The sequence below is a fragment of the Rhinatrema bivittatum genome, chromosome 2, assembly GCF_901001135.1.
Source record: "Rhinatrema bivittatum chromosome 2, aRhiBiv1.1, whole genome shotgun sequence".
NCBI classification, from domain to species: domain Eukaryota; kingdom Metazoa; phylum Chordata; class Amphibia; order Gymnophiona; family Rhinatrematidae; genus Rhinatrema; species Rhinatrema bivittatum.
The window spans coordinates 538046469-538059575 of record NC_042616.1 but is presented as its reverse complement, the minus strand read 5'-3'; the positions used below and the strand labels follow the sequence as shown (position 1 = coordinate 538059575).

The window sequence follows — 13107 nt, the reverse complement described above, 5'->3', positions numbered from 1 at the left end:
AAAGCAAAAGCATATCCTCAGCTATAATCTTCACCTTCTTCAAATGCTTTGACTTTTGCTATTACAATATTATTCTTTAAAGAAGGTGATAATTTGTAAAATTGTTCAACTCAGTCTGTTTACTATTTTTTTTAACATGCCCATGGCAGTTTTTATACTCATGTAATAATTTGGAGTTTTTATCACTGAACCTACCATCTCCCTGTGTATAATTTGCTACATTTGTGTGTTGGTCACTGTGTGTCGTTCTCTAAAAACCATATTTACACTGGCTTTTAGAAACATTTCTTTTGTTTCCTCAGGGTCTACTCTTAGTATTATACCAAATATCCCTTAAACTTGAATAAAATGAAATGGGGGAAAAAAAAAAAGACTTTTCATATGGAATATGTAAAGATGCAATTTTCTCTGCATTACACATCGGTAAAAATGGCCTATTGAACATTGGTCAACCTCTGTGCATGTAAAATTATGTGCGCAGTGTAACAGTGCATAGTTTTACCTGTTGCAGAATATATCTGCTCCGTCATTCCCATGATGAGAAAAGTAGCATTCCAGAGTCAGAGGGAAGTCTTGGAGAATAACACTTCACCTTTATTCCCTATCATCTTTGACAAGCTTTTACACTAATAAACATAAGGAAAATTAATCTGAAATAACAAAGCTGAATAAATATAAGGTAGTGTAATTACTGGTAGGGTAGGTTTCTGGCAGAGCTGGAGATCCTTGTTTGGATGAAGGGTTGCATTAGCAATCATGAGACCTTCTGAGGAGGGGGAGAGATGTACCGTCTCTTCTCTTCCCTGCAAAATAAATATTAATTTCTTAGCGTCTAGTCAGATGAATCCAGAACCAGTGGGTTATGCACCCTTATCAGCAGATGAAGGAGCAAAGCTGATATCACAATATAAATACTCCTGCAGTGACATCAGCCTGCCAGTATTCTCCATCTCCAGCAGATGGTGGATGTGCATCTCCCTACTGTGGATTGCTTCAGGTTTTAGAAGGAGAAATAAAAAAAGGAAATTTAATTTGCCCCGCTTTTCTTATGTGATATCAAGTGGTCCCTCCTCCAGTTGAGAATTCCTGAGGTGATTTCCATGGTTCCTCAGATGAGTGCCTTGGTCCAGTTGCTGGTTTTATCAGCTGGTGTGGACTTAGCTATTAAAATGTTTGAAAGGCAGCAAGTGCAAGAAGCTGAGCACGGCGGGTGATGGTATATGCCCTGTCCCCCCGCAGACGGAAACCATTTCTGTACTCAGCTGGGAAGGGCTGAGCTTAGGTAAGGCTTAAAAAAAAGACAGTGAGAGGAAGGTTTTTTGTAGGGCTTCCTCCTTCCTCCAGTCTCCGTGCTTGGTGTGCCTTCCAACATTCGTTCCCACCCCTGAGGGAGATTAAGTGATGAGGGAAGGTTGAGCAGCCCTTTTAGGCTAGGCCCCATTCTTAGGCTTTTCTCGGTGTGCCATGTGGTAAGCAGTGGTGTTTTCGCATGCCTCTTCCTGCGTTTTAGGCTGCTCTCTTCAGGACCATCGATTCGTGCAAGTATATCTGGCTGTGCATCCAGAGTGTCCATCCAGTTTTTGGATGCTTAGTCTGATGCCTACTTGAGCATCCAGGTGATAGCGGCATCTTTGTTAGGCATGCACTTACCTGTGCACGCAATTTGGGTGCACTGGTTGTGCACTTAAGTTTGGGACGCCTAGCTTTGTGACATGAGGCCTTGGAACGCCTAAGTTTTGGATGCATATATTTTACAGCATGAATTCAGCTGGACGCACACCTTCAGTCGTCTGTTAAGTATACTGACAGACTGATGGCGCCTGTAACTAGGAAGACTAAGCGCATTTCTCTTTGTGCTGCCTGTCATATTTGGGTATCTCAGTCTGGCGTGACCTCTAACTTGTGCCAGCATTACATGCTCAGGGAGAATTATCTTTCTCTGATTTACTAAGCCTGGTTCTTCCCAGCCTGATGAGGGTCTGGGTAAAGACATGTCAGGAAGGGTGCCTGACCTTGAAACTCCCTTAACTGGTTCGTCAGTAAGGGAAGGTAGCTCAGTGGGCATAGCACAGGTGCCTTCTGGTTTTGGCATGGATCCTTCTGCCTTTTCTTGAGTAGAATTTTTTCAAGGATTGCAGTCCTTTCTTCAGGTGCAGTCCTCAGCCCCGTCCAATCCTGTCAGATCAGAGTCGCAGGTGTTGACCTCTCAAATCGCCCGGTACTACTGTTAAGCGCCAAAGTACACCTAGATCGGCAGCAGGTCTTCCTGATAGGGATCCGGACAGTACGAATGAAAAGGCCTATCCTGATTCTGGAAGATGGGGAAATTCCTCTGGGACTGGAACCATATAGGACTATGTTGTGGTTCTTTCATAGAGATGAGCTACAGGCTCTGATTTGCCAGACTTAAAGATGCTGGGAGTATCTGGGACAGATTCCATGTTTGAGCCAAAGAAAATAATCCCATTTTGGTTTCTTTGCGTAAAGCCTCTTGATTTTTCTCTATTATGGAGGCCATTCAAGAATTGATCTTGAGTAGGGTGCCCTTGGAGCTTAATTTCAAAGGGGGTTGGATTTTGGAAGGCCTGTACCCCCTGGATCCAGTGGCGAGAGAGCGTTTTCATTTTCATAATGCGGACGTGCTTGTCTGTGCCATCTCCAAGCGGACGACTATCCCTGTGGAAGGAGGAGTGGCCTTGAAGGATTGAGGCCATCCTTAAGGAAGCATTTGAAGCAGTGGCAATGACTTTGCAGATAACTTCTTCATGTTCCCTGGTGGCTTGCTCTTGTTTACTACTCTCTCAGGAGGTCGATGAATCTGGAGTGAATTCCAGGGCAGTTATGGCGCTAGCAGGCGCCCTTTTCGCAGATGCGGGCTGCAATTGGTCCACACCTCAGCCAGAAGGGTGGCTTCAGTAATAGCAGCCAGGCATCAGTTATGGCTGAGAAATTGTTCATAAGGCTAACCTTACGAAATTGCCCTTTAAAGGCTCGCTTTTGTTTGGTAGCAAGTTGAAGAAGAAACTGATCAGTAAGTGGGGCGAATCCTTGGATTCCTAGATTGCCGGAGGATAAGAAATAGACATTGTGCTCCTTTGGCATGAGGTGTCGTGCTAGGGGATCCAAGCATTTCCGACCCTCTAGAGGAGCGACCTTTCAGAGAACTTGACCTTTCAGGTCTCAGTCCTATCATGCCAGACGGAGCACGGGATCGGGTAGTGGAACCTCCTGAGCTTCCCAGTGAAGGTTTGCTGACCCACCCCCGGGAACAGCAGGAAGGGGCACCTCTCTCTTTTATCACAGGTGTGTCAAAATCACATCGGACTAGTGGGTCCTGAAGGTGATATGGGTCCTGAAGGTGATATGAGAGGGAGATGCGCTGGAGTTTCGCAGTGTTCCTCAGGATGTGTTCATGGTCTCCCTGCTACTCCTCGCAGAAGAAGTAGGCAGTGGAGTCTAAACTGTCAAGACTCCTCAGTCTGAGGGCTGTGGTTCCAGTGCCCACATCTCAAGAAAATACAGATCGATATTCCATCTATTTCATTCTGTCCAAGAAGGAGGGCCTCTTTCGTTCCATCCTGGACCTCAAAGGGGTCAACCGTCATTTGCGGGTGATTCATTTTTTAATGGAAACATTGCAATTAGTGATAATGGCCATGTAGTTGGGGGAATTTCTGACCTCCTTGGACCTGTCTGAGGTGTTCCTACATATTCCCATCCGACTACAGCAACAGTGTTTCCCGCGATTTGCGGATTTGGGATGCCATTATCAGTTTCAGGCACTTCATTTTGGTCTGGCTACTGAACCCAGAACTTTCTCCAAGGTTATGGTGGTGGCGGTGGCAGAGTTGAGAAAGGATGGGACCCTGGTACATCTGTATTTGGATGACTGGTTGATTTGGGCCAGGTATCTGGAAGAGAGCTGCCTGGTGACCCGCAAAGTGATCTCCCTATTGCAGGAGTTTGGTTGGGTGGTGAACCTGGCCAAGAACAGTTTTCAGCCATCTTAGTTGCTAGAGTATCTCATTGTTCAGTTCGACACAAAGCAGGGCAGGGTTTTCCTGCTGGAAGCTCATATTCAGAAGTTTATGGCAAAGGGAGGGTCTGTTGATGAACACTATATGCCCGACAGTGTGGTCCTATCTGTAGGATCTCGATTTGATGGCTGCGTCCTCTTCAGCACTCCCTACTGTCTCTGTAGAGCCCACAGTCTCAGGACTATTCAATTCAGCTCCATCTGCCGATGGAGGTCTGCTCTCACCTACAGTGGTGGTTGCAAGCAGATCATCTAAGAAAGGGAGTTTCCCTAAGATCTCCAGACTGGTTAGTTCTCATGACAGATGCAAGCCTCCAGGGTTGAAGAGCTCACTTATTCTTTAAAATAGTCCTCCATCCATGTTAGCAAAAATGACTCGAAATCTGACTCTTAACAGCTGAATGTTAACATCGCCCTTTACACAGGCCAGTGTTTCACTGGATCAGCTTCCTCAGGGGCATGTAAAAATTGATTTAACAAGAGTCATTTACCTAAAGAAGTTAATAGAAATACGCATTTAAATAGCAAATGACAAAATAGAAATGAAGCCAGTACTTATCTGAGAATAGCATGGCTACCCATTCAGACGGGACCAGACGTCTCAACCATCTTGTCAGGAGAACAGGAGGAGGAACCGAAACCGAGGCTAGCGTCTCTTTAAATTCGCCCTTGTAGTATGACGTTAGCGACCAATGATGTATTCATAGTATATCAGTATAGTAATCTGCCAATCATGATAAATAGAAATGATCATCCCAGAAAATACATATAATCCAACTCGCTGTTTAGACCTGATGGATGAACAGTATTCAGTCTGTAAATCCAGCGTTGTTCAGACTGTAATAAAAGGCGTTCTCGATCTCCACCACGCCAATGTAGTGGAACATATAATGTCAAGGCTTGCTGACACCTTCTTAGGCTATTATTTAAATATTATTTTGGGTTCCACATTTTTGTTATTAGATTTCAATTACCCCAATATTGACTCGGTAAATGTAACATCAGGACTTGCTAGAGACATAAAGTTCCTGGATGTAATAAACAACTGCTTCGTGGAGCAATTGGTTCAGGAACCAATGAGAGAGGGAGCTATTTTAGACTTAATTCTTAGTAGAACGTAGGATTTGGTGAGAGAGGTAATGGTGGTGGGGCTACTTGGCAATAGTGATCATAACATGATCAAATTTAAACTAATAAATGGAAGGGGGACAATAAGTAAATCTACAGTTCTAACACTAAATTTTCAAAAGGGAAACTTTGATAAAATGAGGAAAATAATTAGAAAAAACTGAAAGGTGCAGTTGCAAAGGTTAAATGTTCAACAGGCATGGACATAGTTTAAAAATACAATCCTAGATGCTCAGTCCAGATGTATTCCATACATTAAGAAAGGTGGAAGGAAGGCAAAATGATTACCGGCATTGTTAAAAGGTGAGGTGAAAGAGGCTATTTTAGCAAAAAAAAACATTCTTCAAAAATTGGAAGAAAGATCCATCTGAAGAAAATAGGAAAAAGCATAAGCATTGTCAAGTTAAGTGTAAAACATTGATAAGACAGGCGAAAAGAGAATTTGAAATGAAGTTGGCCATAGAGGCAATTGTTGCGTCTGTCGGTCTCAGACGGCTTCGACCTCCGTGCCTCACCTTTCTTCCTGCTCTCTCTACTAACCTTGGGAAGATGGCTACCACTGCGTCTTCATGCCGCTCTCTCCAGCGTCCCCAGAAGGGCAATGGCAAGGCTATCCACCATGTTTCTCCTGAAGGCCTCCTAGGGTGCGCGCGAGCACGCCATCCACATCTTTATTCACGTCATGGCGGGAACTTCGAGGCGTCCCCCTTTAGTGATGTCACACCATCCGGGTATTTAGCCTGCCCTTCGTTTGCTAACAAATCGAGTTAGCAAGGATTGGAATGCCTCTGGTCTAAGCTGCTCTGCCACTTCCTTGCTGCCGCTGAAAGCTCTCTGTGCCCTTCAGGGTCATTCATCTAACCTGGGTACCCGCTCCTCGGCGACCCTTTGCTTTCTTTCAGGTGCCTATCTGGGATACCAGGTACTCGCTCCTCGAGGGCCTGCTCTCCCTGCCTTGGTGCCCGTAATCCAAATACTTCTGCCTGCTGGGATCTCCATTAATACAGCTATCAACTTAGTGAGTAATCTAACCTTTGTCAGTCTGTCTCATCTACAGCTCAGCACTGGGAACCTGCACCCGGGACTCCCTCTACTATCGTGTGCTGCTACCATCTACCATTGTGGGATGGGTCTCCTCTGTCGAAGGCCCCTGGACTGCCACTACCGGATCACCTCACTACTGCCACCTCTGGTGGTATCATCCAGCAGTACAATAAAGACAATATCTTCTGTGTTTGCATGTCCCGAGTCTAGCCTAGTACTGCAGTTCCTCACGGGGCTCCTCCCTGTGGGAGTGACCATCACCGCAGTACCCAAGAATCCACTCAAACACCTCAAAACCATAATAGCAATAACTCACAATAAAAACTTTAAAAAATATATCTGAAGCAAGAAACCTGTGAGGGAGTTAGATGGAATGTTAGATGATCGAGGGCTTAAAGGGGTTCTTAGGGAAGATAAGGCCATTGCAGAAAGACTAAATTAATTCTTTGCTTCCGTGTTTACTAATGAGGATGTTGAGGAGATACTAGTTCCGGAGATGGTTTTCAAGGCTGATGAGTCAGGTGAACTGAACGGAATCATTGTGAACCTGGAAGATGTAGTAGACCAGTTTGACAAACTAAAGTGTAGCAAATCACCTGGACTGGATGGTATGTATCCTAGGGTACTGAAGGAACTAAAAAATAAAATTTCTGATCTATTAGTTAAAATTTGTAACCTGTCATTAAAATCATCCATACTGGAGGGTGCCCTATGTAACCCCAATATTTAAAAAGGGATCCAGGGGCGATCCGGAAAACTATAGACAAGTGAGCCTGACTTCAGTGCTGAGAAAAATAGTGGAAACTATTCTAAAGATCAAAATGATAGAGCATATAGAAAGACATGGCTTAATGGAACACAGTCAACATGGATTTACCCAAGGGAAGTCTTGCCTAACAAATCTGCTTCATTTTTTTGAAGGGGTTAATAAACATGTGGATAAAGGGGAACCAGTAGATGTAGTGTATTTGGATTTTCAGAAGGCAATTGACAAAGTCCCTCACGAGAGGCTTCTGAGAACTAAAACATCATGGGATAAGAGGCAATGTCCTTTCGTGGATTACAAACTGGTTAAAAGACAGGAAACAGAATAGGATTAAATGGTCAATCTTTTCAGTGGAAAAGGGGTAAACAGTGGAGTGCCTCAGGGATTTGTACTTGGACTGGTGCTTTTCAATATATTTATAAATGATCTGGAAAGGAATACGATGAGTGAGATTATCAAATTTGCGGATGATACAAAATTATTCAGAGTAGTTAAATCACAAGCGGATTGAGATACATTGCAGGAGGAGCTTCCGAGACTGGAAGATTGGGTATCGAAATGCCAGATGAAATTTAATATGGACAAGTGCAAGGTGTTGCATATAGAGAAAAGTATCCCTTGCTGTAGTTATACAATATTAGGTTCCATATTAGGAGCTACCACCCAGGAAAAAGATCTAGGCATCATAGTGTATAATACTTTGAAATTGTCGGCTCAGTGTGCTGCAGCAGTGAAAAAAGCTAACAATGTTAGGAATTATTAGGAAGGGAATGGTTAATAGAACGGAAAATGTCATAATGCCTCTGTATCGCTGCATGGTGAGACCGCACCTTGAATACTGTGTACAGTTCTGGTCGCCACATCTCAAAAAAGATATAGTTGCAATGGAGAAGGTACAAAGAAGGGCAACCAAAATGATAAATGGGATGGAAAAGCTCCCCTATGAGGAAAGACTGAAGAGGTTAGGGCTGTTTACTTGGAGAAGAGATGGCTGAGGGGGGTTATTATTGAGGTCTTTAAAATCATGACAGGTCTAGAACGAGTAGATGTGAATGTGTTATATACACTTTCGGATAATGGAAAGACTAGGGGGCACTCCATGAAGTTAGCAAGTGGCACTTTTAAAACTAATCAGAGAAAATTCTTTTTTACTTAATGCACATTTAAGCTCTGGAATTTGTTGTCAGAGGATGTGGTTAGTGCAGTTAGTGTAGCTGGGTTAAAAAAAGGTTAGGATAAGTTCTTGGAGGAGAAGTCTATTAACAGCTATTAATCAAGTTTACTTAGGGAGTAGCCACTGCTATTAATTGCATCAGTAGCATGGGATCTGCTTGGTGTTTGGGTAGTTGCTAGGTTCTTGTGGCCTGGTTTGGTCTCTGTTGGAAACAGGATGCTGGGCTTGATAGACCCTTGGCGTGACCCAGCATGGCAATTTCTTATGTTCTTAATCCGCAACGAGGACTGCTCCATAGCTCCAAAAAGACATGGAATAGTCTGTTGAGAAGAGGAAGAGGAAAGAGTAGGAGGCAGCCGACCTTTCCTCTTGTCCATTTCACATGCTAGGAGACCGCTCAGACGGACAATGAAGAAAGCATGCTGTGAATAATTCCTTACCCAGGGGTGTGCAGCTTAGGAGCACTACAGGGCTCCTCCTCTTACCAGTTGTTTTCTTTTAATTTAATTTTTATCTGACTAACCTGTTTTGTTCTTCTTTGATTTGTAGCAGAATAAAAAGTCCAGATTTGAAAAAATGAGGATTGAAATATGAATGTGTGAACAAGACCATGGCTACTAAATTTTAATGCAAAAAAAAAAAATGCTGCCATACATTTGTGGTATAGAAAGCTAAGCCAGCAGTTTACAATTTGGGGCAATACACTTGTGCACACAATAGAAACGAGATTTCAAGTTAATCATATCTGATGAGCTCAAGGTATCAAAACAGTAAAATAAAGCAGTGACAGGAGCCAGAGGAATGCTAGGTGCAAGGGGGAAGGGTATATAGCCAACAAGAAAAAGGAAGCTATAATGCCTATGTACAAATCATTGGTTAGAAAACATCTAAATCCATATTCCCTAGAGGAGAGAAGGCACTGGTGTGTGTGGGGAGGAGGACTATGAAGCAGACATTCAGATATTGCATAAGTCAATAAATAATACACAAGAAATGATCATTACTCTATGGAAAGAAAGTTATAAAACTTGAAGTTAGATTTTAGACAGGGGCTAGACTCAGGAGTAATATAAGGAAATATTTCTTCACAGAAAAGGTAGTGGATGCATGGTATAAGTTCCCTGTTTAAGTGGTGGTAACAAATACACTATCAGAATTTAAGAGAGCCTGAGACAGACACGTGAAGGTAAACTTAAGAGTTCAAACAATTTACAGTATACAAGAAGAGAAAATGGGCAGGCTAAAGTAGCCTTGTGATTGTCTGTTTCTTTTTCTACTTTCTGCATGAAGAAATGCATTGAGTCTTAACATTACAGTTTATAGTTATCTGTAACATTGTAAACATAAAGCTATTGCGATGGAGAAGGTACAGAGAAGGGCGACCAAAATGATAAAGGGGATGGAACAGCTCCTCTATGAGGAAAGGCTGAAGAGGTTAGGCCTGTTCAACTTGGAGACGAGATGGCTGAGGGGGGATATGATAGAGGTCTTTGAAATAATGAGAGGTCTTGAATGAGTAAATGTGACTCTGTTATTTATACTTTCGGATAATAGAAGGACTAGGGGGCACTCCATGAAGTTAGGAAGTAGCACATTTAAGACTAATCAGAGAAAATTCTTTTTCACTCAATGCGTAATTAAGCTCTGGAATTTGTTGCCAGAGGATGTAGTTAGTGCAGTTAGTGTGGCTGGGTTTAAAAAAGGTTTGGATAAGTTCTTGTAGGAGAAGTCCGTTTACTGCTATTAATCAAGCTGACTTAGGGAATGGCCTCTGCTATTACTGGCATCAGTAGCATGGGATCTTCTTAGTGTTTGGGTACTTGACAGGTTCTTGTAGTCTGGTTTGGCCTCTGTTGGAAACAAGATGCTGAGACCCTTGGTCTGACTCAGCAAGCAATTTCATATGTTCTTTGCAGAAGTAGCATGTTGTCCTTGGAGTAACAGTAAATTATCCATTGGATGTTGATTGTTGTCAGACCAGCAGTTTAGTGTCTTATGTTTTGTTTTGTTTTCCTCTTTGTTCGTTTGTTTCTTTATTTGCAGGTCTTATCCAGCCAATCCCTCGGAGTAGTCAATTCTTCCAAAGTTACTTTACCAACAATTTTTCACATGAAGTAGAAAGACCTTACAAGTGCTTTTATTGCCATCGAGCATATAAGAATCTTGTCATTTAAAACAGCATATCAGGTAAAATAAGTACAAGTAATTACATTTTCAGAATCACGTGAAATAAGGACAATAGAAACTAGCTGTTAAAACTAGCAAAAAGAGTTTTGGGAGTTCCGAAGGGGGATTTAAGTTGCTTCTGTTAGCATGTTATCAGGTTCATTTCTGCCTTTATGGATAGTAATAATATAGTGCTAGCATGGCTGTCCCCTAATCTTTTTATTTTTTGAAGGATTGAACAACTGATTTTCCATTACCCATTCCATTCCACTCATCATTTTATAGACCTCTGTCATACGTCCCCTCAACTCACATAGAGATACATCCTAGTCACAAGAAGCATTTCAGATTTGTGATGGGGAAACACTATCTCCAGTACCACATACTGCTCCATAGCCTGACATTAACCCTTCATATAGTCAGTGAAATGCTTAGTGGTCATTCCAACATTTCTACATAAACTGAGATTTATGGGGGCAATTTTCAAATTGCCAGCATTGGTGCAAAATTCACAGATATTTCTTTGAAAACTGCTATGAGTTAGACTAGTAGAAAATGTGCATGGTCACTTGCACCTGCTTTTTTCATGGGTAAAATTTTGCTTGAAAAGTCTGTACATACAGTTGAAAATGTAATTTACATATCCTTCTGAACTAAATGCTCTCGGGACACCACCTTCTCTCATCGTAGTTAAAAGTATGCACGTTTTGGCAACCATGAAAATCACCCTCTATGGAGAAAAGTTTGTAATATCGCACAGCAAATAAGTTGCACCAATTTTCAAAGCGGACTTACATAAGTCCACTTTAAAAACTATCCCAACAAATCTACCCGCACAAAATTACACCTGCTAAAATATGCAGAAAGTTTTGGGAAAAATGTATGTGCACGCTTGGTAAAATCTAAACGTACGAGCTTAAGTGCTAACCCCTCCCCAACTCTGTTCCCAGGAATGCTTCCATTCTTAGCATTCGGATAGGTGGATCAACGACCAGTGGGTTATGCACCTCTACCAGCAGATGGAGACAGAGCAAAGCTGACATCACGGTATATATACCCCTGCACTGACATCAGCCCACCAGTATTCTCCATCTCCAGCAGATGGTGGACATGCTGCTCCCTACTGGGGATTGCGTTTAAATTTTTTTGTAGATGGAGAAAAGAAGAAAGAAGTTCACTGACCCGCTCTCCCATGGTCCCTCCCTCAATCAAGTTTCCTGAGGTGATATCTTCGGATCATTCCCTCAGATGAGTGCCTTGGTCCTGTAGCTGGTTTCGGCTGGCATGGACTTAGCTGTAAATAAAATAAATAAATAAAAATAAAACCTGAAAGGCAAATGGGTGCAGGAAGCCGAGCGCAGTGATGAAGGCCTATGCCCTCTCCCTCCACAGCCGGAGACTGACTCTGTATTTGGCTGGGATGGGCTGAGCTCAGATAAAGAGTAATTAAACAAAAAAAGAAAAGAAAAAGACGAGGGCGTTGATATTAGGGATTCCTCTCCCCTTCAATCTCTGCTCGGCGCACCGATCCGACATCCGTACTTGCCTCTGAGGGAGCTTGGGGACTCAGGCAGCTTGGTGGGTTGAGCAACCTTCTGGGCTAGGTCCCACAAACAGACTTAGATTGTCACCGCGTGGTAGGCCGTGGTGACGTTCGCATGTTTATCAGTCCTTTCTTTAGGCGCAGTCATCAGCCCCGGACAGTCTTAACAGATCAGGATTGCAAGCTGTGGATTCCCATGTGCCTGTTGCTGCAGATAAGCATCAGAGTACATCTAGACCTGCTGTGGGTCAAGCAGATAGTGACCTGGATGACATGGATGTTGAAGCCGATCCTTACTCCCTGGAGGACAGGGAAATTCCTTCAGGGCTGGAACCATATAGGACTATGTTGTGGTTCTTTCATAGAGATGAGTTACTGACTGATTTTCCAGACATTGAAGATTCTGGGGGTACCGGCGGCTGATTATATGTCTGAGCTAAAGAAAGATCACATTTTGATTTCTTTGCCTAAAGGCTCATGTTTCTTCCCTAACATGGAGGCTGTTCAAGAATTGTTTGATCTTCAGTGGGGCACTCCAGAATCTAATTTTAAAGGGGGATGAACCTTGGAAGGGCTGTATTCCCTGGATCCGGCTGCAAGAGAACAATTGCGCTTTCTGAAAGTGGATGCACTTGTGTGTGTTGTCACCAAGCAGGCAACTATTCCCGTAGAAGGGTGAGCAACCTTGAAGGATGCACATGAGAGAAGAATTAAGGTCATCCTTAAGCAGGCCTTTGAAGCGATGGCAATTAATTTACAGATAGCTTCTTACTGCTCCCTAGTGGCTTGCTCTTGTTTACTTCTCGCTCAGGAAATCGATGAATCTGGTGTGAATTTCAGGACAGTGATGGAACTGGTTGCCACCATTTTGGCGGATGAGGCTGCAACTTCAACCAGAGGGGTGGCTTCAGTAATAGCGGCCAGGCATCAGCTATAGCTCAGGAATTGGTTGGCCAATACAATTTCGAAGTCTAATCTTACAAAATTGCCCTTTAAAGAATCACTCTTGTTTGGGAATGAGCTGGAAAAAATGGCCAAAAAGTGGGGTGAGTCCCAGGTTCCTCAGTTACAAGAGGATAAGAAGCAGATGCTCCTTTGGCACAAGAGGTCATGCTAGGGGTTTGTCACTTTTGACCCTTTAGAGACGCAGCTTCTCAGAGGACTTGGCCTTTGGGTAGGTCTCAGTCCTTTCATCCCAAGCATCCCAGAAGGGGCGCAGACTCAGGAAGTAGTGCCCTCGAGCCTCTCAA

General features: G+C 43.1%; 1 protein-coding gene across 1 annotated transcript in view; it reads left to right on the top strand.

The window, feature by feature from the left end:
* The window catches only part of ZNF236 (zinc finger protein 236), a 531902-nt gene that overhangs the window by 207721 nt on the left and 311074 nt on the right, over window positions 1-13107 (top strand). Inside the window, 2 exon segments of the mRNA XM_029590848.1 lie at window positions 10192-10305; window positions 10308-10335. Coding sequence (XP_029446708.1) covers window positions 10192-10305; window positions 10308-10335 — 142 coding nt within the window.